This window comes from Oxyura jamaicensis, chromosome 1 (genome assembly GCF_011077185.1).
Source record: "Oxyura jamaicensis isolate SHBP4307 breed ruddy duck chromosome 1, BPBGC_Ojam_1.0, whole genome shotgun sequence".
NCBI lineage: Eukaryota > Metazoa > Chordata > Aves > Anseriformes > Anatidae > Oxyura > Oxyura jamaicensis.
In genome coordinates this window covers 49044661-49069460 of record NC_048893.1, presented here as the reverse complement: position 1 = coordinate 49069460, position 24800 = coordinate 49044661, and the positions used below count along the sequence as shown (strand labels likewise).

At 33.3% G+C, this 24800-nt stretch overlaps 1 protein-coding gene across 5 annotated transcripts in view; it reads right to left on the bottom strand.

Moving 5' to 3' along the window:
• CEP290 (centrosomal protein 290) overlaps positions 1 to 24800 on the bottom strand; it is a 53077-nt gene that overhangs the window by 25878 nt on the left and 2399 nt on the right. For 3 of the 5 annotated variants that reach the window (XM_035337696.1, XM_035337723.1, XM_035337703.1), the window contains exons 3-28: positions 24109 to 24229; positions 23882 to 23959; positions 23097 to 23166; positions 22846 to 22892; positions 22371 to 22514; positions 22048 to 22101; positions 20981 to 21133; positions 20454 to 20636; positions 20022 to 20111; positions 19824 to 19946; positions 17841 to 17964; positions 17103 to 17275; positions 15949 to 16111; positions 15224 to 15324; positions 15047 to 15134; positions 14456 to 14568; positions 11535 to 11619; positions 11131 to 11273; positions 10354 to 10518; positions 8728 to 8877; positions 7553 to 7668; positions 6060 to 6162; positions 3867 to 4097; positions 3138 to 3311; positions 1536 to 1647; positions 1066 to 1271 (exon numbers count right to left, since the gene is read on the bottom strand). In XM_035337696.1, the coding sequence (XP_035193587.1) occupies positions 1066 to 1271; positions 1536 to 1647; positions 3138 to 3311; positions 3867 to 4097; positions 6060 to 6162; positions 7553 to 7668; positions 8728 to 8877; positions 10354 to 10518; positions 11131 to 11273; positions 11535 to 11619; positions 14456 to 14568; positions 15047 to 15134; positions 15224 to 15324; positions 15949 to 16111; positions 17103 to 17275; positions 17841 to 17964; positions 19824 to 19946; positions 20022 to 20111; positions 20454 to 20636; positions 20981 to 21133; positions 22048 to 22101; positions 22371 to 22514; positions 22846 to 22892; positions 23097 to 23166; positions 23882 to 23959; positions 24109 to 24210 (3291 nt within the window). In that variant the 5' untranslated portion in view covers positions 24211 to 24229. Of the gene's footprint in view, positions 1 to 1065; positions 1272 to 1535; positions 1648 to 3137; positions 3312 to 3866; positions 4098 to 6059; positions 6163 to 7552; positions 7669 to 8727; positions 8878 to 10353; positions 10519 to 11130; positions 11274 to 11534; positions 11620 to 14455; positions 14569 to 15046; positions 15135 to 15223; positions 15325 to 15948; positions 16112 to 17102; positions 17276 to 17840; positions 17965 to 19823; positions 19947 to 20021; positions 20112 to 20453; positions 20637 to 20980; positions 21134 to 22047; positions 22102 to 22370; positions 22515 to 22845; positions 22893 to 23096; positions 23167 to 23881; positions 23960 to 24108; positions 24230 to 24800 lie in introns of those variants that run through there. The other 2 variants (XM_035337713.1, XM_035337721.1) reach the window with 2 other exon arrangements.

The following is a 24800-nucleotide window of genomic DNA, read 5'->3' as shown; positions in this document are numbered from 1 at the left end:
AGGAATTATAATCATGGAATCATACAGGTTGGAAAAGACCTTTAAGATCATCTAGTCCAACCTTTAACCTAGTACTGACAATTCCACCACTAAACTGTGCTACTAAGTTCTATATCTACATGTTTCTTGGACACCTCCAGGGATGGTGACTCAACCACTCCCTGGGCAGCCTGTTCCAATGCCACACAACCCATTCAGTAAAGAAATTTCTCCTAATGTTCATGCTAAACCTCCCCTGTCACAGCTTGAAGCCATTTCCTCTGTTTTACCACTTGGTGCATGGGAGAAGGGACCAATCCCCACCTCGCTACAACCTCCTTTAATGCAATTGTGAAGTACAATAAGGTCTCCTTTGAGCCTCCTCTTCACCAAGCTAAACAACCCCAGCTCCCTCAGCTGCTCCTTGTAAGACTTGTTTTCTAGACCGTTCACCAGCTTTCTTGCTCTTCTTTTGACACACTCCAGCACCTTGATGTCCTTCTTGTAGTGAGAGGCTCAAAACTGAACACAGTACTCAAGGTATGGCTTTACCAGAGCCAAGTACAGGGGGGACAATCATCTGGCCCCACAGACCTGCACACGTAAGGATCATCACCTGCAACAGCATGACTTCTATTCCTGTATTATAGAAAATGCTTGACACATGACAGAAAAACACAGTCTGCAAAAGAATCATGACGCTGTCACTGGCAAAAGGGCTGCAAAGTTCTAGCATGTTTGGAATCATTGATAGTTACGGGAAAATTTGCACAACAGGGATCATATAAATTAGATGAGAAGTAGGTCACAAACAGGCTCTTTTCTAGGAGTCTGCTGAAGAACTAAGAAACTATCTGTCAAGTTGCTCATCATGCATTTTACAGAGAATAACTATTGCTTGAAATAAACTTTTTTTTTTTTTTAAACAGATGTTCAGTCTGTGCAAAATTGCAGCTCTTAAAGCCAATTTTTTGCATCGTAAATTTGTCAGAGCCATAATGATATATAACTAATTCTTTTTGAAAAACTCAAAAATATGCTATCAAAAATATGCTCTCAAAAAAAGACATGTCAAAGCAGATTTACCTCAGCAAACTTTGTTTCCAATTCAAAATTGCGTTCTTCTACTTGCTTTAGTGTATTCCTTAAATGTTCATACATTCGTTGTGAATGTTCTGCTCTCTGTCTTTCATTTAGTTCCTTCATTTCCAGCATTGCAATTTTCTTAGAAATTGACAAAATTTCACTGTTGGTTATCGCTTTTGAGGCCTTGTCCATGGCATTGTCATACCCTGTATTCAAAAATATTTACATTAGGGAGAAAAGTACCAAACTTCATTTTGGTAGAATAGATGAGTAAAATGAAACAATACAAAAGAAAACACACACACAACAAATTATTTGAAAAACTAAGACTGTTAATGAAAGATACAAAATCATTTGAATTTTTCATTTTTATTTTAAACAGACACATGAATTTTAAAATGTTAAAGTATTACTTTTACACAGGACATACCGTTTATTTTTTAGTGTTGCAATACAACTTTCATACTTACCCAGTTTAGTCATTTGTTCCCAAGCCTGTTCTATAGTATGAAGTTTCTCTTTTGTGATTTCCAGTTCCTTATTCAATAAATTTATCTGTGCTTTCAAGGATTCGTTTTCACGCTATATGACAGAAAAGTTGCAACGTAACTGCAAACTATTTAACTCTAGCATGCTTGATGTTTAGTATCCATAAAGTCTTTTAAATAAACAGATTTTACCTATGCACAATCCATTAATTAATATGCAGAATAGCTTAAGCTGCCTCGTAATCCATTCTGAATGTTTTTATGATGCTTTAAGTTCTTTTTGCTATATCTTACTGTCAACTACTATTACCATGAATATTTATTGTAACAGTTGACTATGGTTCCTAGATTTCTTCATCTAATTTATATTCTAAGGTTGTCATACTAAGCCTATGATTACCAATGGGAAGGGCAGAAGGATTTTCTTTTTTGCTCATAAGTAAGTGTTTGAGACAGACCACATGCTTCTTGTAGGCATCTAATATGATGCCAAACATTAGTTTTGTAAATGCTCCCCCTCCTTCAGATAGAAACACAATTTCCACATTAACCAAAAAAAAAAAAAAGGAATTCTTAATCTTCAATTTCTATTTTTTTAAACACATTTTTAGTTTGCTATTGATGAATGATTATTTATCTCTGTGAAATTACTGAAATGGGGATTACAAGTTTTCATACACACAAAAAATCCATACAATAGAGAAGGAATCATTCTTTGTTTAGGTGAAATGCAGCTATCTGATTCCAAAGAGACAAAGTACAGTGAGTTTACCCATCACATGTATTTAGCCCTTGTCAACCACAGACAACCCAATAGACAAGAATGTTACATGAACTCTAACTGCTCAGGCCTTCTTGGACTATTACTTCTGACATTAATGTAAGGTGGAAGGTAGCAACACATCTTTCAAACCGGCTTCACAGACCTCTATGAAAATCCATTATACTTGAGAATATAAATTCACAGATTTTCAGCTCCTATGACACACTGCAAACACATCATTAACATTTGGTGATTTATTTGTTCATTTCACACTTAGTGCCTTTTGGAAGTGAACATTTCATTCTTGTAAATCAGGAATGAGTAAAAGTGCTTACTCGGGCAGCAAGCTTTGAAAGCATCTACACTCATTCTACTTTCCTTATGACCTCCAACATCTAATATTATAATAAGTATTCCCTCTGCCAGCCTGGTTTTGGTAATCAAAGCACTACAATTTTTTTGTGAAGAAACATACCCACAGCTTAACTTAACGCAAACAAGCAAAAAAAAAAAAAAAAAAAAAAAAGTTTTTATGTATGCCCACTGAAATGAAATCTGGGACTTTTCAGAAGTTTCTTAGTATGCTGACAAAGTACCAGGTAAGCAAATTAAAATTTGATAGCAACAGCAAGACTTGCTCCAACTGCTCATACCCGCTATGGAACTGTTATAACTAGCAACTAGTTATAACTGTCCCAACTGGTGTTGGAACTTCTATTACATCTTTCTATTAAGTGAGAGGAAAAAACAATGCAGAATGAATGTATAATGAGGCCTGTTTTTTTCCTTCCGTTAAGTCTTAAATGTAACACAGACATTACCTCCATATGCTCCATGTTTCTTGTCCGTTGGATGAGCAAGTTATCTTTTTGTAACATATCTCTGTATTTAGCAGTTAATGCATTATACTGCTTATTAGCCAGTTCTAACTCAGACAACGGCACACTACCATCCAACAATTTTTGCAGAGCTGAAATCTTAAAGCTAGCCATTTCCTATGAAAATAATCAATACAATGAGTTACTAAGGTTTCCTAAGTTTTTAAATAGAAAAATAAAATTTACTTCACAGAAAAGAGAATAACTGTTAATAGGTTTTAGCATATGATACTGGTTTACTTTACTAAATTAATGTACAACTTTATGCATTGCTTGCAATAAACACTGACAAAATTTCACTGGTATTGAGCTGTCTAGGCAATTTTATCATTAGTAGCCTCTACAGCACAATGCACTGTCAAAACCATATTTTATAAAGATGAGTTAATACAGGCCCTATCAAACTGAAAGACCAAAAAATGAGACTTGTTTTCATATGATACTTTCAATAAAAGGACTTGTGTTAACAACCTCAGAAGCAGAAAACTGACAGATTTTGTACTATGATGCTCATTTAAATATAAATAATGTTTTGACAACACAGCATTCAGCAAGCACCTGTATAAGGCATTTAACAAACTAGTACTGTCCCATTAAAAAAAAAAAAAAAAAGTATATTTATTGCCAAACTATAAAAATAAAAATATGGACTATTACTACTATTAACTATACCTTGAATCGCTGCAAGTGTCCAATTTTCCCTATAACTGCAGTCTCCATATGTGTCATTTCACTCTTCAGTTTCTCATTTTCTTTTCTAAGATGCCGTTCCATTTCAAGTAAAGTGGTATACTGCCTTGTTAATGACCTTTCATTAACTCGTAAAACAGTTATTTTTCTATTATTTTCTGCAAGTAATTTTTTTGTTTCATCAGGATCCAGCTGAAGTGCACTGAGTAAATTCTGTAATAACATTTTAACAAGAACCTCATACAGAAATATGGTAAAACTTAATTATATTGACAAGCTTACCTTGTTGAAATACATTTCCTAAGCTCACTGTAGAAGTTCTATTAATCTAAAATAATTTATTTCTTCTATTAAAACACATACACACCCAACATACAGATTTTAATCTTAATATTTTAATATTTAATTTAAAAAATTTTAATCTTCAAAGTAACTTGCTTCAGAGGAATAGAAGCTAAATACACCTGGATAATAGGAATTTTAGTTAATGCTGACATTTTTAACTTAGAAACAAAGTAATTCTCTACATATTCTTCATTTTTTCCCTTTTACTAGTCTAATGTAGCATTTAGAATCAAAACAAACGTATTTGAACCATTTTCTAAACCAAACAGAATTAAAACAAATGTATTTGAATCATTTTCTAAACCAAACAGAATTACTGTAGTACCTAACAAACACTAATAATTTCCCACGTTGAGGCTCATGCTAACATTTGTGAAGTAATCACATGAATTCTATGATCCTATGCATGCAAATGCAAAACCTGGGGGGCACTGGAAGAGGAAACCATAATGACTCAGGTAAAAGAAGGCATGTGATCTTTAGCTTTGCCATCAGCTGAGCAAGGATGGAGGGAGCGGGAATTTGAGCTGTAAACTCCCAGTTTTCAATGAGCCTAATGTCCTGCAGGACATCTTTATCTCTAAATTGGAGAGAGAGAGATTTGAAGGGTGGGCAAGCGTACCCTGAGCAAGTTTGTACATATCACCAAGCTGAGTGGTACAGCTGACACAACAGAAGGAAGGGATGCCATCCAAAGGGACCTGCACAAACTAGGTAAGTGAGCCCCTGTGAACCTAATGAGGTTCAACAAGGACAAGTGCAAGGTGCTGAACCTGGGTCAAGGCAATCCCAGACATGAGAACAGACTGGGAGAAGAACACATTGAGAGCAGCCTTGTGGAGAAGGACTTTGGGGTTCTGGTCAACAAAAAAAGTGACAACAGCCAACAGTGTCTGTTTGCAGCCCAGGCAGCCCACTGTATTCTGGTCTGCATCAACAGAAGTGTGACCAGGAGGCCAAGGGAGGTGACTGTCCATTTCTACTCTGCCTTGTGGGCTCCACTTGGAATGCTGTATCTATGTCTGGGGCCCCCAGCACAAGGAAGACCTTGTTAGAGTACAAGGAACACCTGTTAGAGCAAGTCCAGAGGATGGCCATAAAGATGATCAGAGGGCTGGTGCACCTGTCCTACAAAGAAAGCTGGGGATATTCAGCCTGGAGAAGAGAAAGCTCCAGGGAGACCTCATTGCAGCCTTGCAATACTTTAAAAAAGATGGAGAGTGACTTTTTGCTCAGGCAGATAGTAATAGGACAAGGGGGAATGGTTTTAAACTAAAAGAGGGAAGATTTAGATCAGGTATTAGGTGGAAATTCTTTACTCAGAGGGTGATGAAGCACTGAAACAGGATGCCCAGAGAAGTTGTGGATGCCCCATCCCTGGAGGTGTTCAAGGCCGGGTTGGATGGAACCCTGGGCAACCTGATCTAGTGGGCAGTATCTCTGCCCATGGCAGGGAGTTGGAACTAGATGATCTTTAAGGTCCTTTCCAGTGCAAGTCATTGTATGATTTCATGAAGAGTACGCATGTGGCTAGAAAAAAAAACACCAGAACCCTGGAAACCTGAAGCCATTAAAAATGCCATGACAGCTGGTAGGGATTCCACTTTTTAGACTTGCAGTAATATTTTGTAGGTATCTTAATAAAGTGATTTACCTTTTGTATTGTTGATACCGATTCTGAATGTACAGTTCACTGACTGATTTCATTTCAATTGAGCAGTTTTTCTCTGCAACATTTTCACCTTCTAACAAATTATAGTACTGCTTTAAAACCTTTCTTCTCCTTAATAGCTTTTCCACTTCTACTTTGGAAGCAACAAAATTACTTACAGAATATTCCTTTATTTTTGTAGCATCCTGTTCTTTTTGCTCTTCTAGCTTTTTCTTTTCCTCTTTCATTTCTTCCAATTCTTTCTGCCAGCTTTCCTTTTCACTAAAAAGAGCAATTACGTATTTTCATTTACAATCATTAAGTGCTTGGTGAGTTTTAAAATGCAATTTGGGAAAGACATTAAAAACTGTCTGTGGATAATTGAAAACTTATCTTCTCTGCCTAGGTTGCTGCTAGATTAATGATTTTCCCTCAAAATAAAGCTTAGGTTCCTCATATTCAAAATCAACATTAGAGGTCAGCCTTCTAAATATAATGGCAGGCAATGGCTGTAATATTAACTCAAAGTTTCAATGGTCTTGCAAGTCTTTCTTCCCGTTGCATTCATTTTATTTCAAGTGCACAACCAACCTAATCTCCCACTCTATTTTTTTCTATTTTAGTGAAAAAAATAAAACCATAAAAATATTAAGCCTTGTTGTGGCCTGAACTACTCTTCTCTATCCACTTTTACTTATTTATTTGGAAACAAAAGATTGTGAACTGTCTATACACATCTAATGAGGAAGTTCCTGTAGACTGTATAGTTCAAGTTAGTCTAAACAAATAATCAAGGGTGTTTCAGAACATCTTAGAGAATAGGACATCTTAAAGAGTTTCCCTTTCTCAGTCCCTGATCTCTACGTAATACTTTCTCTTCAAAGATCTCCTCTATAATGGTGGAAAATGGAGGAAAAGGAAGAAGGTACTCTGAAAGTGAGTCTTTATGGGACGTCACATCAAAGAATCTCCTCCCCTTACTTCAACCTGTAACCCCTTAGAAGATTTTCAAGGAATTGCTGAAGCCCTGAATTATCATCTTATCCCTCTGACTGACGTACCTAATCTAGTTGTTAATGAGGCAGTATAACATAGTCTTTAATATTTTCAAAAAGCTGTAACTTTCATGAGTCAAACTAAAATAATGTCTTTGATTGAAGTCTGGGAAGTCTTAACTGATTCAAAGAACACACAGAAGTTCCTACAAGATGAAACACCCTTATTCAAAAAGCCACCCAGTGACTGCTATTTTCAGCCCAAACACAGAAAGGATATAACTAACAGTCTGTTAAGAACCCAAATCAATGGATTGACCTCTATGCTTTTACCAAATAAAGATCCTTTGACCATAAGAGGAACTCTATAGAAATTAGATTCAATGAAACATAAAAAGAACCGATGATCTGAAAAAGAAACAACCATGAGGGACTGAAGATATGAAATCTTGAAGTCCTCATTATAAAGCATGCACTATGAAAAAGATCTGGTAGAAAAAGTAGTTTTTTAAAGTTTTCTGAGCCTTTACAGGACTAAAGAAGTGCATGAAGTCTCTATCCAAGAGTAGCAGCATTTATGACACTAACCAAAAAACACTTCAACATAGTAATGAATCTCATACTCAGAATTATTAAACATTTAGATACCTGAACTTTCAGAATTCAGAGAACAATACCTTTGATACTCTTTATAAAGCAAGCCTTGTTGATGACGAATTACTGCAAATTTTCGCTTATAGTCCTTTACTGAGTCTTCTAATTGTTTAAGTAACTGTTCTTTATTTTCCAGTTCCTAATTTTCCAAATAAAAATATTGAAGTCATTAATATAGGTTTTAAGCATGAAAACATTAGTTAAAATTACAGTTTTCCCTTTTGTTTTTCATAATAGATACTTCTGTCAGTTCATCTGTATCAATTTTGTGAAGATATGAAATATATTTTTCTGTAGAAGCAACTATTGAAAAAAAAAGTCCACTAAACGCTGGCATTCATATTACTAGGTGTGAAATAGTGCAAAAATGCTCTGTGGATTACAGCCCCAAAAGTTTACAACACCAAGACATTTTGTTAGCCCACATATTTAGTCTACAAATAATACTCATTGAACATCTACCTGGAAAGTCATGCTTTCTTTTCACATTCCTAAGTAACTTTCTATTTTATCATCATACGCAACTAAAAGTATTATCTAATAAACAAAAGTAAACAAAGACAGAAAAAAAATATATATAATAATGCAATTTATTTCTCCTGTATTTCTTAAGTAAATATTTGTTCTTTACTATATGCGTGGTCTCTATGCTACCCATGGAAAACACAAGCTTCGGTTTCAATGTACTTATTCACACTTCTACAAATGCTGACATATTTTTGACGTAATGGAATGAAAATTCATACAGTAAATAAATACAGTAGACCTTTGCTCTACAGAGAAATACAGATCAAAGCAGGATTTGCACATTCAGACCCCGGTGTGAAATTCAGACAGTAGTGACAGAATTTCTCGTAAAAAGCATAAAACTGGAGAAATTTAAGGAAGATTTTTAGAACAAAATTCCCATGTTAAACAAACAAAACTAAATTGTTGTCAAATCCATAATTTTTAGTTTCCAGGTTTACAGCACTGAAAAACATTTACAGCTTTAAATAAAATAAATAAATAAATAAATAAATAAATAAATAAATAAAAAACACAACCAAAACAGAATAGCCCCCAAAATTTACAGATGTAAAAACTTCAAAATTATTTTGGAACACTCTCCCATGTCCATACATGACATGACAGTAGATTTTGGAGGAAGAACCTCTATGTTACAAATGTTCTTGATAAAAAGGAGTATGTGATTTACCTGTATAAGACGTATTAAATATTCATTCAGAGAATTAATCATATTAACACTTGAAGGTGCTATCCCTTCTGGAAGATTCACTGTTTTGAAGACAATATTGGCACCTTCTGATTGACGTAATAAGCAAATTTCATTTTTCAGTTGTGTGATCTAAAGAAAATAAACAAAACAAAGTAACTCTTGTTATTTAATGAAAATGCACCTGATGGAAAATATATTAGTTTTCCTAAGTTAAATCAGTTGCTATTAACAATCTAATTCAATTCCACTTATATTCCAAAGAATTCAAACACTCTTAGAAAGTAACCTTTTAAAAAAACTGTGATTATGTGAATAATTAAATGCATAGTAACTTGAGCCAAATTGATCAAACCACTCCAGCAATCAGGGCAGATTCACATGCCTGTTAGTTTTATTCCGAACTGTTTATACAGTGCACTTATATAACTTCTAAATAGATAAAGTTTGGGTAGAACTATTATTTGATGGTTTATTCTAAAGAAATCTTTGCCCTTGAACTTGTTAAAAGCTTTCTAGTTCGCTAGTCTAACAGTTCATAAAACACAGAATATTACTAGAGAATGTATTCTACAGAATTGCATTCAGCTCTAGGGTCTCCAAGACATTAACCTGTTAGAGCAGGTCCAGAGGAGGACCATGAGGATGATCAGAGTGCTGGAGCACCTCCTATGAACACAGGCTGAGAAAGCTGGGGTTGTTCAGCCTGGAGAAGAGAAGGGTCTGGAGATTCCTCATAGTAGTCTTCTAATATCTAAAGGCAGCCTACAGAAAAGATGGGGGTGTGGGGGGAGCTCTTCATCAGGCAGTGTAGTGATAGAACTAGGGGAAACCATTTTAAACTTAAAAGAGTAGTGTTATATTAGATAGGAGGAAGATATTCCTTACTCAGAGGGTGGTGAGGCACTGGCACAGGTCATCCAGAGAAGCTGTGGATGGAAATGCCCCATCCTTGGAGGTGTTCAAGGCCAGGCTGGACGGGACCCTGGGCAACCTGATCTGGTGGGTGACATCCCTGCCCATGGCAGGGGGTTGGAACTAGATGATCTTTAAGGTCCTTTTCTGTGAGTCTACAAGAGTATTAGCTACTGGCAAATCTTTTTTTGTATTACCAAAGATGTTGTTCTAAAGGGAAAACTTAAATTTTGCTTGTTGTAAAATAAAATTCCATTCCTCATTCCTGACTTGGAAGGAGTATTCTAAATAATCCAGTATAAAATTCTAAAAAAAGATACAGGATTTTAGAGAATCATTCATCATTTTAGAACACTTAATCTGCTATTTATTTAAATAAATAACAAATACAAGACTACCGGCTTTCTGAAGAAAGAAACCTGTAACCTTTTTTTGGTACAGCTCTCCCTAGAAGACAGCCATGCTTGGTGTACAACATCATATGATACTTTCAGGATTAATTAACATTAAGAAGAGTAAGATTTGAACTTAAAAAGGACAACCTGGTAAATCTTATATTAATATATATATATATATAATTACACTGCTCACATAAGCTAAATCCAGTATCTTATGCATTGTGTGTTTTTGTTCTAAATTATCATAGCAGAAACTTTTAAGTACAAATTAAATCATGGAAGATAAATTGTATACCTTTTCATTTGCATTTGCCAGCTGATTAGAGAAACTTGTTGCCTCCTTCTGACTCTGTTTCAGTTCCTGTCTTAATTCTTCATTTCGTCCTGTAAGTTGGTCTACCTGAGCTTTCAAGTGCACACTAGCATCAAAGATTCCCTCTGTGTTTTTTGACTCAATTGCCTAACACAGTAAACATTAAATAACAAAACAGAGAAAAAGCAGATAAAAGCTTTTTTTTTTTCATAATACACTGGAACAGGTGTTAAGCTACATAAATTTAGCAAAAAAGCGAGATGTTTTAAATTTTTAAAATCTACTAATCTGTTTGCTGATGATACATAATTTATATCATATACCATAATATAAATAATTGCATTTGCCTGTGAAAATTCTAATTTTTCAGGAAGATGTTTGAATAAATAATTTTTCTTCAACATTTCCTGCAGGTCCTGTACAGGTATGCAAAGAACACAGACAACAATAAGGCATGCAAGTAAACATTAATCATAAACTTTACATGTAAGACAATAAACTTGACCAAGACATTGTTGTACTATCCAGCTGAAGGTAGTTTTTTTGTTTGTTCGCTTGTTTTTATTCTGTTGGCAATCTCTTCTTCTTGTATATTTTTCATTTCCTTTTTTACAGAAGAATCACATTATGTACTTGCACTTCTAAGTAAGGAAGTATATACCAGCTACTATTTAATTATACCATAACCCAGTAATTTAAAAAACTATATATCTATATAACCTAAAAATCCTATAAGGTCAAATAAGTGAGTAAGCTTACATTAACTAAACGGTCCAAACTAGGGATTGTTAAGGCTGTTTCTCCTCCCTTCACATTCGAATCATTCTGCATTTCCTTGACAGCTTGCAGTATTTCTTTCATTCCTTGTTCAAGTTGTTTATTCTCTTCTGATAATTCTTTTACTGTAATAAATATTGTTATTGTGTCTAAAAGCAGCAAAAAATGAGTTAACTTTTACTAGGACATTTCATCATACCACCTCTTGATTTGATATATAAGAAGATTGTTCATAGTACATAAAGACATAACTAACTATGAATTTTAAAGTAGGTCTGATAAGTGTGGTCACAGTCACAAGAAAAAAAAAAAAAGTACTACTAATAAACGAACAATCAGCAGGTACCTGATAACATTCCCTGGCTTTAAAACATGTTCCAACTTACATTTAGACTGAAACGTGACTATTACAGTCCTGTTCTTTTCCAACTCTCTCTCTCTTTCACTGAGTTCTTTTGCAAGATACTCATTCTAAAGAAAAGAAAAAAAATAGAATTGTAATTTAGGAATATCAGAATTCTCATAAAGACTCTATGGTTAAGAAATGTTAAATGAAAATAAACACTTAAAAATATTGCTAATTAATTATATTTGGTAGTGACATAGCCACTGATGCAGTATACAAACCAAAATAATGTGTTACTATGATGGCAACAATCAAGGAAATTTGTAGCAACAAAATCATTTTTTCCTGATGATTTTGTTGCTATAAATAAAGTATTTAAAGCATAGATAAGCTTTATATAAATATGCTTTTTTTATTTTTTTTTTTTTTAAAAACACCTTGTACCACCTGCACTGCCTGGCTTCTTCATTTTTCAAGCTGTAATTCTGGATAACTATTCAGCACATTCTTGATCAACTAATCTTTGTATATCTGCTCATTCTTAAAATAAAAAAGTTATTAGTATATGCTTCTATCTCAATTTTTATACAAATGTTTATATTTCCAAGACTTATCTTCCAAATTATCAAAAAAAACACTTATTTTTTTCTACTAAAAATGCAATTAACAGGCAGTATTCATGCTGTAGCCTGGTTAAGCGTCTTCGCAAACTGGGACTATGCCTTCATGAAAACTTCCTAGCCCATATGCCAATCTCCTCACTGAAATGCAAGTGCAACAGAGACAGATTTACTAGAAGAATTACACAAGATGTATCCCATACAATACTGTCCAGGGAAACACAAATTCTTGGTCATGCAGCAGTTGGAACAACAGTCTACAAGCGTATAACACAGGTAGGACTGTGAGACTCTGCAGGAACTGACTCTGCAGGAACTAACTTGATTCATGCCCCAAATCTCTCTCTGGTACCAAAACCAAAGACCTGCACTATACAAAAACTAACACAGCTTCTTACAGTAACTATTTCGGAAGCTACCAGAGAATATATTTTTAAAAATATCATTAATCATATAAATAAAACACAACAAGCAACCTGAAATCAGTATTTTCTTGTAACGATTCTAGCAAGTTTTCAAAAACCCTATCAAGAATCTAAAATATTTTTTGTTACGGATCTTTTTAATAAATGAAATTTTTCATTGAAAATCTTTTCAGTTTTTCTGAGAACAGATAGATATTATCAATTTCTCTGCCAGTTGACCAAGATAAAAGGATAGAAGAAACAACTCTGGAATTTTTTAGAAGTTTCCCAGAAGGAAAGGCCTTTCTTATTCCAGAAGTCTAACTTTACACCATTTTCTTTAGATGTAGGAGACATGCTCTAGTCACATAACATCTGTGACTAGACTAACATCTAACATGTTCTTGTAACAGAAATTTCTTCTTTCACATTGAAGGACTGAATTAGTCCCTACTTTATTCAACTAATACTTGCAAATTAGCACTGTGATATTTGTCTGTGTACTTAAAAACCTTTTAAGATGATTATCCTCAAATTGTGCTGCTCAATACACAGTTGCAACCATCGATTCATTTGCGAAGTAAAGATGTATGCATTAATAATACAAGTGGTGTTCAGGAAAATAAGTATTTTGTTTTCACTAATGCATGTAAGATCAAAGAATAAACACTATTCCCTCTTCATACCTGTCTATATTGATGTGCATGTGTGTTTTGCAAATTTTTTCCACAGACAGGAAGAAAATGTATCACTATATTTTTTGGCACTAAGTCAACAAATCAACTGCAAACTAGTGACTTGGGCATTTGTTTGTTCTAATTTTAAAAATGTGCCAATTCTATTTGAATCATTGCATAATTTTAAAAAAGATGAAATTAACATATCTTCATTATTTTATCTCCTAAATAACTGCAACTGCACACACATATTACAAAGGAGCCTCACCTGTGATCTAAGAAAGGCTAATTCCCTTCTCAACTGCTGTATGAGATATTCAACAGGATCTACTTGACCTGAGCATTCTGAATGTCCATTTTCAAATTCACTTTCCAAAGTTTTCACCTGCAGCAATTCTTTTATACAGTTCTTTCCTTCTCCACCTTCTTGAAAGGTATTTAAATCAGAAAACTTTATTTGCAAATAATCCTGCTGATCCTTCAATGTCATTCTTTGTGTTTTGATAGTTACTGGCTTTCCAAGAACAGATGCACAAGAAATCGGAGAGTTCTGGCCAAGAGATGGATATGCACAAAAATTTTCCTCACTTCTTTGATCTGAATTAGAAGTTACAGACACTTGATTCGGAAAAGAGGCTTTGTTTCTGTAGCTTTGTTCATTTACTTCTGAAGTCTGCCACATTCTCTGATACACAGAAAATGAATCTGTGCAGTCTGATTTTGAGTCTTTTGACACCTCTCTAATGTCTGCATTATCTATTATCCCTGATGCCACTGTAAATTGTAGTGCTGGTGACATGAAAAGTTCTTTTATCCTAAGAGTTTCTGAATTACAGTTTTCATTAACTGCTTGCAACTCTGTCACATGTTTTGAACCTAAATGAAGCAAAGAAGCATTTCTGTTTTTTTCCCAAGTGATTTAAATTCCCAAGTATGCCACAAGTTCTTCTACATAGATTTCCCACAGCCTTACTCTTTTCAGCTCTATCTTTCTCTGACTTCAAAAGGCTAACTAGTGCTTCTCTATCTGCAAGTGTTTTTCTCCCTTCCGTGTTAGATGAGTTGCTAGCCTGTACTCACAAGAAATAAAAAATGTTCATTAGTATTCCAAAAAAAAATACAAATGATTAATTGGGGATTTTTTTTTAAACAGTTAATAAAAGCTTACAAAAATATTTGAAAACATATTTACAAACCATTATTATATTTATTTGAAACAGAAATACAATAAATGCTTATGAACTTGGTTTATGAACCTACCTTTGCCTTTACTTCAGCAATATCATGGGTGTCCAAGAAATCAAACTTCCTCTTATTCATCCACTTCTCTTCAGTAAAGCTATCTGTTATCTGCACATCACCAGTGTCCAATGCTATTTGTAAGTAAATGTACAATAAATTTTTATGATTTTTTTTTTGGTCTTCAAACAAAGGAATGTATTCAAGCTACTACATATGAGTTCTAGTTTTCTACTACCTGCAGGGTAAGAAGCTGTAAACCTTTCAATTGGGGCAGATTATGTTTGCTTAGGTGGCAGAGAATTTAAGTTTTTAAGTTTTCTGAAACAAATCCATTACAAAGATTTACTGGAAATCATGGTGATATCATTCTGTATCTAAGAACTACAAGACAATGGCATGACTCTCAGTGATGCATTACTAGCCATCACAAGTCAAAAAGCTACTGAGCTGTAAGACTACAGAAATACAAAACCACTTACCTCTTCCTACAGATTCAGTGATAATTATTTTGCCTTATAATATAGACGAATTAATAGACATAACAGAGATATATTACTAACTACAGACAGAATCTTCTTGCAGGATATTTTATAACAAAGAATACCTTACCATTTGTTGCAACTCTTCTTCCTTTCTCCTGAGCCAACTTACGAACCTGTTTTTTCAATTCAATTCTTTCTTCTTCTAGTCTTTCAATCTGTGAAAGATTTAACAGACAAGTATTTCACTCCGTTCAAATGCAGCTTTATTATGTAGGTCTTACCCAAAAAATGATTTATCACTTACCTCTTTCAAAAGAATATGGTTTTCAGCTCTATATTGCTGCTGTTTTAGCACTTTGCTGTTTCTGAATTCATTTAAATCAATCATTGCCTTTGGCTCAAGACCTGAAACACAGTATATGATGCATAATCACTCATTTGGGAGGAACCTTAATGTTAATGGTCATAAAGGTAGCCCCTTTAAGCAACAACACAATCAGTCAAGTAGAATGAAAAAACTAACGTCTTGAATATTAAATATACACATATTTCTACACATCATGCTCTGCATAATAACATCAGAAGAAAGCACCATTTTACATTAATTACTAAAAAAAAGGCAGAATAAAACACCACCTAAAATTAACTGTATTTATGTTTAGATTTCTTTATGAAAAATAAGCCTTTCTGAATTTTTCTCTGTGCTTTTCAATCTAGCATTACAATTTCAATAAGTTATGTATGATTTCCAAATACTGTATTATGAAGCTAAGTAAGTAGTCTACAATCAAGGAGGAATCAAAAACAACAAAAAGCAATGTGAAACCTATTTTCCTGCTGCAACCTGTAAGCTAAAGTTCAGACATGTACATACACTCTTTTGATCCTAACTGAAACTACTTGCAAATATTAGCAGACTATACATAAGTATTTCCACATAGTTACTTGGTATAGTAAAAATGTGCATGACACAATGTTATTTCAATTCTTACTCAATAAAAAACTGAAAATATAAAAGATACACCATACCTAAGCGCTCTCTAAGCTCTTCATTTTCATCAAGAAAATCATTTATTTTCAGTTCAAGTTTATTGACTTCCTTAATTAATGTTTCAATCTCGTGATCTCTTATTTTGATTTGCTTTTTTAAATCCTTTATTTCAGCAACGGCCTCTTCCAAACCATATATTCCCTGTAAAAATCCAAATGGGAATTATAAACAGATCACATGGAAAAATTAATTATGAATCTGTGTTACATCCTTACAAAGTTGATGGCACTATTTGGAAACAAAACAAGAAAATACTATGATTGAAAACTTATACTAACAAACATAGGAGGCCATTGATAAGTTATGGAAAGACAAGAGTTAAGTGAAAGAATTCTTCCTGAAGACTATACGGATTCAAAGGAGTTCACCCTCTCAAGGGGCTCTCTCAATGTCCACTAAAGCAAAGCATATTCATTTTTCTGGCCATGGCATTCAGTAATTTCTAACTGCAATGCCTATTTTTTCACACAAACAACATTTTCTAGAGAACATGCCATACTATCTGTGATTTTTTATGATTGCATTGCAGGATACCAAGACTTTCAGTCTTGCTTAGCTCCAAAATACCTTTGAAATCCACTTATCACAAATACAGATTTCACCAAAAGAGTGCTAATCTTCTTTATGTTATTTTTTATGCTAACTGTCCACACAATTTCTGAGGTATCTGAATATTTTTAATATATACTATTTAAATCAACAAATCATTAATCTTACTTAATAAGAAAAAAAATGTTTTCCAGTCTGTAAGCACTGTGCTTATTGCAAACAAAGTTGCTGAATAAAATCAGTTCCTACAGATCTATCTTCTGATTACACAGTAACCTCTGCATATTTCAGTATTGAACCCTCTTATTATGGGATTCTTTGAAGAATCCTATCTTGATAATTCAATTAACGTTTAATGTGTTTCAGAAGCCCCTACTCATATGCTAAAATTGTTAACTTGCAAAAGTTATGTATGGTTAACATGCAATCAGTAACCTCTAAAGATATTATGAAAGAAAAAAATGAATTACTTCTGATGCTATTTTCTAAGTTCTAATTAGAACACTGTCAATAAAAATGCAAGCACAAAATGATCTGCTAAAAATACGATGAAATACCCTGTCCACTCTGACAAATTGTTTACCAGTTCATAGTCTTTCATTCGTTTCAGAGCCTCAACAAGTTCTTTGTCCTTTTCTTTAGCATCTGCTTCAGCTAGTTCTGCAGACTTCTCTGCTTCCTTTGTTCTCTCCTCTAGGAAGTTTAACTTTTCCTGCATTTCTCCTAAACGATTCTGCTGAGCAAGAGTTGAGAGGCCTGGAAAGAAAAACCTTGATCAACAATTCAACTAGGAATTCTTGCTATCTCAGCAAGAAACACTTCAGATGATGTTATAAAGGAGAGCTTCATTATCTGTTCTCAATTAAGTAATTAAAAAAGACTATATATTATTGCTTATTTTAAATCATTCATTCAAGCAACCCTCAAGCATGCACAACAGGGAATTTGTTTTGAATTATATGTTACTAATCATTTCCAACTCTTTACAAAGCTGAGCTGAGATGTATCTTATACTCTAACCTATAATGTATGTAACGTAATATTATTACGTATGTAATATATGTAACATTAATTAACTATACAGGTATAGTTTTATTAGGCACTATATTACCTCTGAAACCCACTGGAGTACTGTAAATAAATTTTAACTGTTTTGCATGCTTGATAAATGGAAAGGAACAGAAGTTTAAGATTAGTATTACTCAAATATGGCAAACGTTTTCCTGTATTTCTAAAGAATGAATATATGGCAAATTTGTTGCTTCTTATTTTCTTTTTAATATACCTTAAAATAAAATGGTCTTACCATTTTAAAACTTACCTTTATCTTTTTGGAGATCATTTTTTAATTCCTCAATAAGAAATGCATTTTGTTCCATTTCTTTGGTATACTGTTCGACTTGCTCAGTAAGAAGTCTTATCTGAGCATCTCGCTCTTGAACACCCTAAAAAAAAATAATAATATTCTTCTTCACTGACCATCTCACTCTTGCACATTACACACACATACATGCACACACAAAGCTCCATTAAAGAAATTCTTAAATTCTTTACTGACAGGGAAACTACCAATACAGAACACCACATTTCTTCAAAATCAAAATGGAGAAATTAAAAGCAGCTAATACAAAGACCCAATAAAAGTATCTAACAAGCAAACTTACAGTACTTACAACATAGAGTTCAGATATTATCTAGAAGTTGGATATATAAAGGCAAAGCAGAAAAAATAAAAGAAAGAGTAAAAATAAAGCATTCACACAACCCTATCACACTGCAGCTGAAGTAGTGCTTAATGATCAATTTTAAATGGAACAGTTCTCTAAGAGTTAAGTCAGTGCATGATAAGAAGTTTTAGACCAAACAGGTTTCTTACTACCTCCTCCTAAGCAGGTAATAGGAATTGAGATAGATAGATATATATATATATATATATATATATATATTAAAGATTGGGAAGACTAACAATCCATTATACATGACACCTATTTTGCAGACCGCCTTTCAACAAGTCATCCAACTTTTAAAAATTCATACCAAATCTGGCTTTCTATGCATATACATCCATAGTTACACACAGACTCTTAAAGTATTTATTAACATATTATTTCTAGGCTTATACATTAACTTTATAAATATCAGAACGCAGTAGTATTTTTTGTGTGATGAAGATGTATAAAAAAAAAGAAAAAATAGACTTGGAAAAAAGTTACAGAAAATAATTACAATATAGAAGTCTCAAGAGTTGCTGACCTTACTTTATACCAAAGTTAGGAAAAACAAAAGCTCATGCTTTCTTAGAGGAAAAATATCACCATATTTTAAATAGGAACATACACCGCTTAGCAAAGTTGTAAAGAGCTAACTATAGCTCTTTCAAATGTGAAGATATATTGAACCGTAGCAAGCTTGGTCCATTTTGTGTTACAACCCAATGCTGTAAGTTGATTTAATTTTTAAATGCTTTATTTAAAAATACGCTCATTTCCATAAAACTGTTCAGAACGACATGCTCATGACTGTCATCCAGAAAAGCAACTTTTACAGCAGTCTAGTCAGCTAAACACAGACCGTGTGACTGCTTATCAAAGATCTTTTGAGATACTTTTGTCTTCTGATCATCAGAGGCTAATTGGAACTTAAGTTTTTGTTTGTTTGTTTTTCATCCTTTTTTTCCTGTAAGATTACACAAAATTATACATTTATTCAAAAAATGCATGAAGAAGGCAGGAAATCCTTCTGATACATATACATTATGGAAAGCATAGTTTGATATTGGGGCTCCTAAAGGTCTGTGTGATTTTTTGAATGTTTTATAGTTTTTCAAGAAAGTGGGGAAATACAAGATCATGAAGAATTATGTAATTTGAGGCATTAATTCAGCTAGCTCTGTAACATGCTGAACCACAGACTTGAACAGTATAGCACCAAGTAAGACAAGAAGACACAAAAGTTAAAACCTCTAGGTAAGACTTTGACTAACTGATTTACTGTAATTTAACAGCATTAAATTCTGGATGCTTAGGTGTTAAAACAATTGTTGTAATAATAGTTATAATAGAAGAGATAAATGTGAGAGTAACAGAACCAACTACCAAAAGGTCAATTCATACAGGAAGGGAACATTCATTTGTGCAATATTAAGCTAACCTTGTAGTGGAATAAATCTACCTGCCTCGTAATTCTCAAATGTGAATGACACAGATTCTGGTCTTTGCAAACTATGAAAGACTAAATTATTTGGTCACTAGCTTACCTACAGAACGGTAATTTCTGTGTGTGTAATTTATCAGATGGACTGTACCTGCTGAAGGGCCAGTATACTGTTTCTGTCTACATCAAGTCGGGCCATTTTTATTTCCTCTTTCATGTTAAATAACATTTGCTGATACTCTATGAGTTCATCATCTTTTGAAGCTAAGATTTTCTGAAAAGGAAGATAAAATACCATCAGAATACTTGAAGCAATTCCTAAAAAATAGACAAAAAGTATTAGAAGTACCTTCCATTCTTCAACTTTTGCATTTACAGCTGCCATGAGTGGATCATCTTCCTCATTCTTCGCTTTCAGCTGGTCTGAAAGCTCCTGAACCTAGAGATGCAATTTGGATCAATATGGTATCACAAAACTGTTTTGCTTAAACAACATGCAACAACAAATGCACACATACAACTTAGCAGAAAAGCATTATGGCACCAAGGTATAGTTCTGGTTCCTAGAACACATGAAGTCTAACATTCTTTATGAAAGTATTTTGTGATCTGCAATCAAGTTTTAAAATTTGCATCAAGGTTAAAGATCACATTATTTTTATTAAGTATTTAAGCAGTGTGCTTTAACTGGAGTTGTTGAACATTTTTGAATTTAAGGAAAAATATGATGATACAATATAAAAGCAAAAAATTACATTCAATAATATAAGTTAGTTCTTACTTGAAATTTGTACTGTTCTTTCTCCTTTCTTAACTGATCCATAACAATATCAGATTGTTGTACAATTAGTTTCATTTTATTATATTCATCCGTCATCTTTTCCATTTCTTGCACTGATTCCTCAAGATTCTTTCTCATTTCTTGGTTTTGAATGTCTAACTTCTCATTAGCTTCAGTCAAACTCTGCAGAATTAAAGCAACTGCTTTTAAAAAGTATGCATCTTAATACCTGAATAACCGGTAATGGAAAGCTACCTTAAATATAATACTTGAAAGTATGAATTAGCACTGAAGAGAGTATTTCACCTCTGGATCCTCAATTTGAATAAATCCTAATGACTAAGCACTAAAAAGTTACTCTAAAAGACCCATGTCAGACATTCACAGATGGAGAGTTTATGAATCACAGAACCCAACTGCATTACATATTCCCCTGCCCCGTGTCACTTAGACTATAAATTGGCATAGCTTTGTAAAAAATACTATTGTCAGAGAGTCTAATAAATACTCAACAACATCCGATTTACCTGAATTTCATCCAAATACTGGACAAGCTCAAAGTTCTTTTTGGACAACTGAGATCTGTAATCAGAATAATCTCCTCTTCGTGACAGAACTGTTTCTTTCTGAGAATCTATTTGCCTCTGATAGTCAATTACATCCTGACGTAATTGTTCATTCTGCACAGAAAGCAATCCAAAAATAAATCTAGTTTGAAGAGCTGAAGACAAAGTTGTTGCTTTTCTAATAAGCTAACACAAAGAGCTAAGACAAACACCATCCAAATTCCTACTGTCTGCTTTTAAAAACTTAGAAGCCTCACCTTTTTCTTTATTTGTTTTTTCTTCAGATTAAAAAGGAGAGAACAAGACCAAGAGAACAAAGCATGAAAAACATTAATTATCTTTGCTTTAGAAAGACTAAATAGACTTAATCAACATATAGTCCAAACAAAGCAGAATTTTCTATATACCTGTGCATGCGTGTACATACACACATACATGCAGGTAACAGGTAAAAGGGCACATTTGAGGAATTCTCAAGTTTCCACCAGAACACTGATTGTAATTGTTGCTGTCCATTTTATTCTGCCACAGACCAAGATTAGAGGTAATGAAGGTATATATATATATGAAAAAAAAAAAAAAAAACATTTTAAAAGACTGATTTAAGAAAAAAAAAGTATTAAAGAATGTTAACTCTATCTTTTCATTTGTTCTTATATTAACTACTTGTTGTAAAAATTTTATCTTATCAAAAGCAGCAAGCTTAAACCAAATCCTGCCCACTATCCATCAAATCTATTTGTCAATAGTATTTAAGAAAAATACTAACTGCTCAGGAAGACAAAGTCCAAAGCCAAAGTATCTTAGGGCTGTGTAACTTCAAGAATAGACAGCTCCTGACCTCAATTACCTAAGTTTCCCTCGAACAGATCTATGATAAATTGGTGAAATCTGATTAAAATGTCATAATCTATTTGTACCAGTACCTAGGAGACATTCTAGAACAGAATTAAACACCATACCACTCCCCCAAAATATGTAGAAAACTAATAATATATATTGTTTATCAGTATTAATTCTTTACTAACCTCTCTCCTTAATTTGATGTTTTCATTTTCTGTATCTTCATTTCGAAGAGCAAGCTAAAATAAAGTGATAAAATCCTTATTGTGTGTGTGTATATATACATATACATATACATATACATATACATATACACACACATATGTCTATTGCTAATGAACTATGAAAGCCAACAAACTCCAGAAACAAAACAGAAAATGAATGCACAGTGGTCCTTTTTTTAAAAAAAATAAAAATAAAAAAATAAAAAAATCAGAGGCTCTTTTCAGAACATTAAACTTTCAAACACAGTTCCAGAACTGGCTTAGAGATATCAAGCTATTCTTACCTGTTCATTCACTTTCTTCTCTTTTTCCAATTCCTTTTCTATTTCTGTTAATTGTCTCTCTTTTAGTTCTACTTGTTTCTCCAGTTGGTGGATCTCATCACGCAAAAAACGAGTATCACGACCAGCAGCAGATCTTTGTGCCATCTTAAGAGCATTAAAACAATGTAATAAATATAGTGGGGAAGGGAAGGGACCAATACTAAGCCTAATGTTCCTAATGCTCAGGAAAAGCAACAGGAAGGCCTCACTAGTTTCTTTGAAAAATAAAGGAATTAACTAAAAAAAAGGAGTTTATTCAAATAAAGACAATTTTATTGTAGATACAAGTCTTTTTAAAAAGGAGGCTGGTGAATATTCAAAAGCTAGTAAAAAGGATTAACTAAAGCTTAGGGCTATTATATTTCCTTAGCTATTTAAAACAGTAGTGTAAAAAATAAAAAAAACAGCATTCTATAAACCAAATTTTAAAACATACCTCTAATTCATTTTCCAGCTTCATCACTTTTGTTTTATATAGATTTTCTGTTAAAACAGAATAGGCACAGAGAATTAACCAGCAAGGTACATAAAGCAACAATGGCTAACTTCATAGCCTTTAAATATTTGGCCCCACTGAGGCAACTGACTTCATACCAGTCAGTATTTTATTCACTTTGTTAAATTTAAAAGAAACAAAAATATATTATATTTAACCAATCATTTGTGAATAGCTTAAGGTTTGCTTACCACATTTGGCTTGTTCTTCCCCAGCTTTTTCAACTTCCTCTAGTGCCAGCTCCACTTCTTGAGCTTTCATCTGGCAAAAAAAAACATAGTAAGCAAAGAAAAAAGATTTACTAACATGAACTAAAAGAGTATTCCACGGACCATGTGTTTAGAAGCATGAAAACATTTACAAAAGAACAATTTCTCTTCAAACAAAGGAAACCACTCATTTTCCCTACAATTAAGAACTTCAGACTGTTGAAATAATTTTCTTTAGTAATTTATTCTAAGAAGCTGTCTGAACTTAGTAATAATAGAAAAAAAAACCTAAGACCAATGTGCTAACCTGTGCAGCTTTTATTTCTTGGTTTTGGTATGTTTATGAGTAAATACAAAATGTAATAGACTTATGGGGTCAGTTTTTGGACTTCCACTTGCAGTGCCAGTTTTAAAGTTACTCCAAAACATAAACCTACCATAAAAGCTTTGATTAAAGTTAAAATCATAGTCAATTACTTACTACATTTAACTTCTTTGTGAAATATCTTTGCATTACCTGTAAAACTAAGATTCCCTAACTACATAACTATGTTCACCTGTTCACTTAACTTCCCACAGGTATGTGCCATAACCCCAACTGCTGCAGTTACTCTGTTGCAAGCACACATTTAGTAAACAAATCCTTTTAAGAGTAACCAGTACACTCAATGCAGGAAAAGAGAAAAAAAAAGTAATCATGTTTTCATTGAAATAAAAAATAAGCAGATGTACCTACAGAATTGTAGTGAGTGAGGATTAATACAAACCTTCATTAGTGACTGAGTAATTTTAAAAAGATGTATCAACTGTTCAGGAGTTTCATTTTTCAAATTTTTCCCATCAACCTAAAGAGACAACAGTGTTTTTATACAGATATCGATGAAATTCACAAAATAAAGCATTTAGGTATGTGACAGACCAGAGACAGTTCAGAGGAGAATGCATATGTTCTGAACTAATATGAACCAATATGTTCTGTTTTCCCCTTGAGTACCTTGGACACAGTCTCTAGCAATCTGTCTGCTAGTTCCTCTTGACAAGGCAAAGCATCTGGATCAACTCTCATAAGCTTCTTCCAATCTAAAATGGGTGCCATATTGATTTTATAGTATTTTCTTGGAAAAGAAATATAGAAATAACAATTATGAGACATTAGCACTGCCCATCAGTTGTTTATCAGATGACTTAAAGGAGGCCAGCTAGTGAACACAAAACGATATTAATAACCGTATAGATTTTTTAATAAATATACTGAATAACATTCAGTTCACATTTTGCTCCATTGTAAATTAGTAGACTATAGTCTAAGTAGACTATAGTAAAACCATTTTTAAGTTACAAATTAGATCATGCAAACTCAAAGAATTTGTGATTCAAACACTGAACATCAAGATGCATGTGAAACCTGAATTTTCACTTCTAAATGAAATTCAGTTCTCCCCAATTTCTCTTGAATCTGCCATTTCACGATAAAAATCTCCGTATATTGACAAAAATGTTATTTCCTATATATTTAAAACACAACCAACACCTGCTTCAGTTTGATGCTACAAGCGTCCATTTCTTGATATTCATTTCTAAGATAATAAACTCTTATATTAAGCATCCTTTCCTTTTGATTAGGATACTTGAATTGAAACAGGACAGTAGACAATCTGCAAACTCACAAATATATAAATTGGAAGT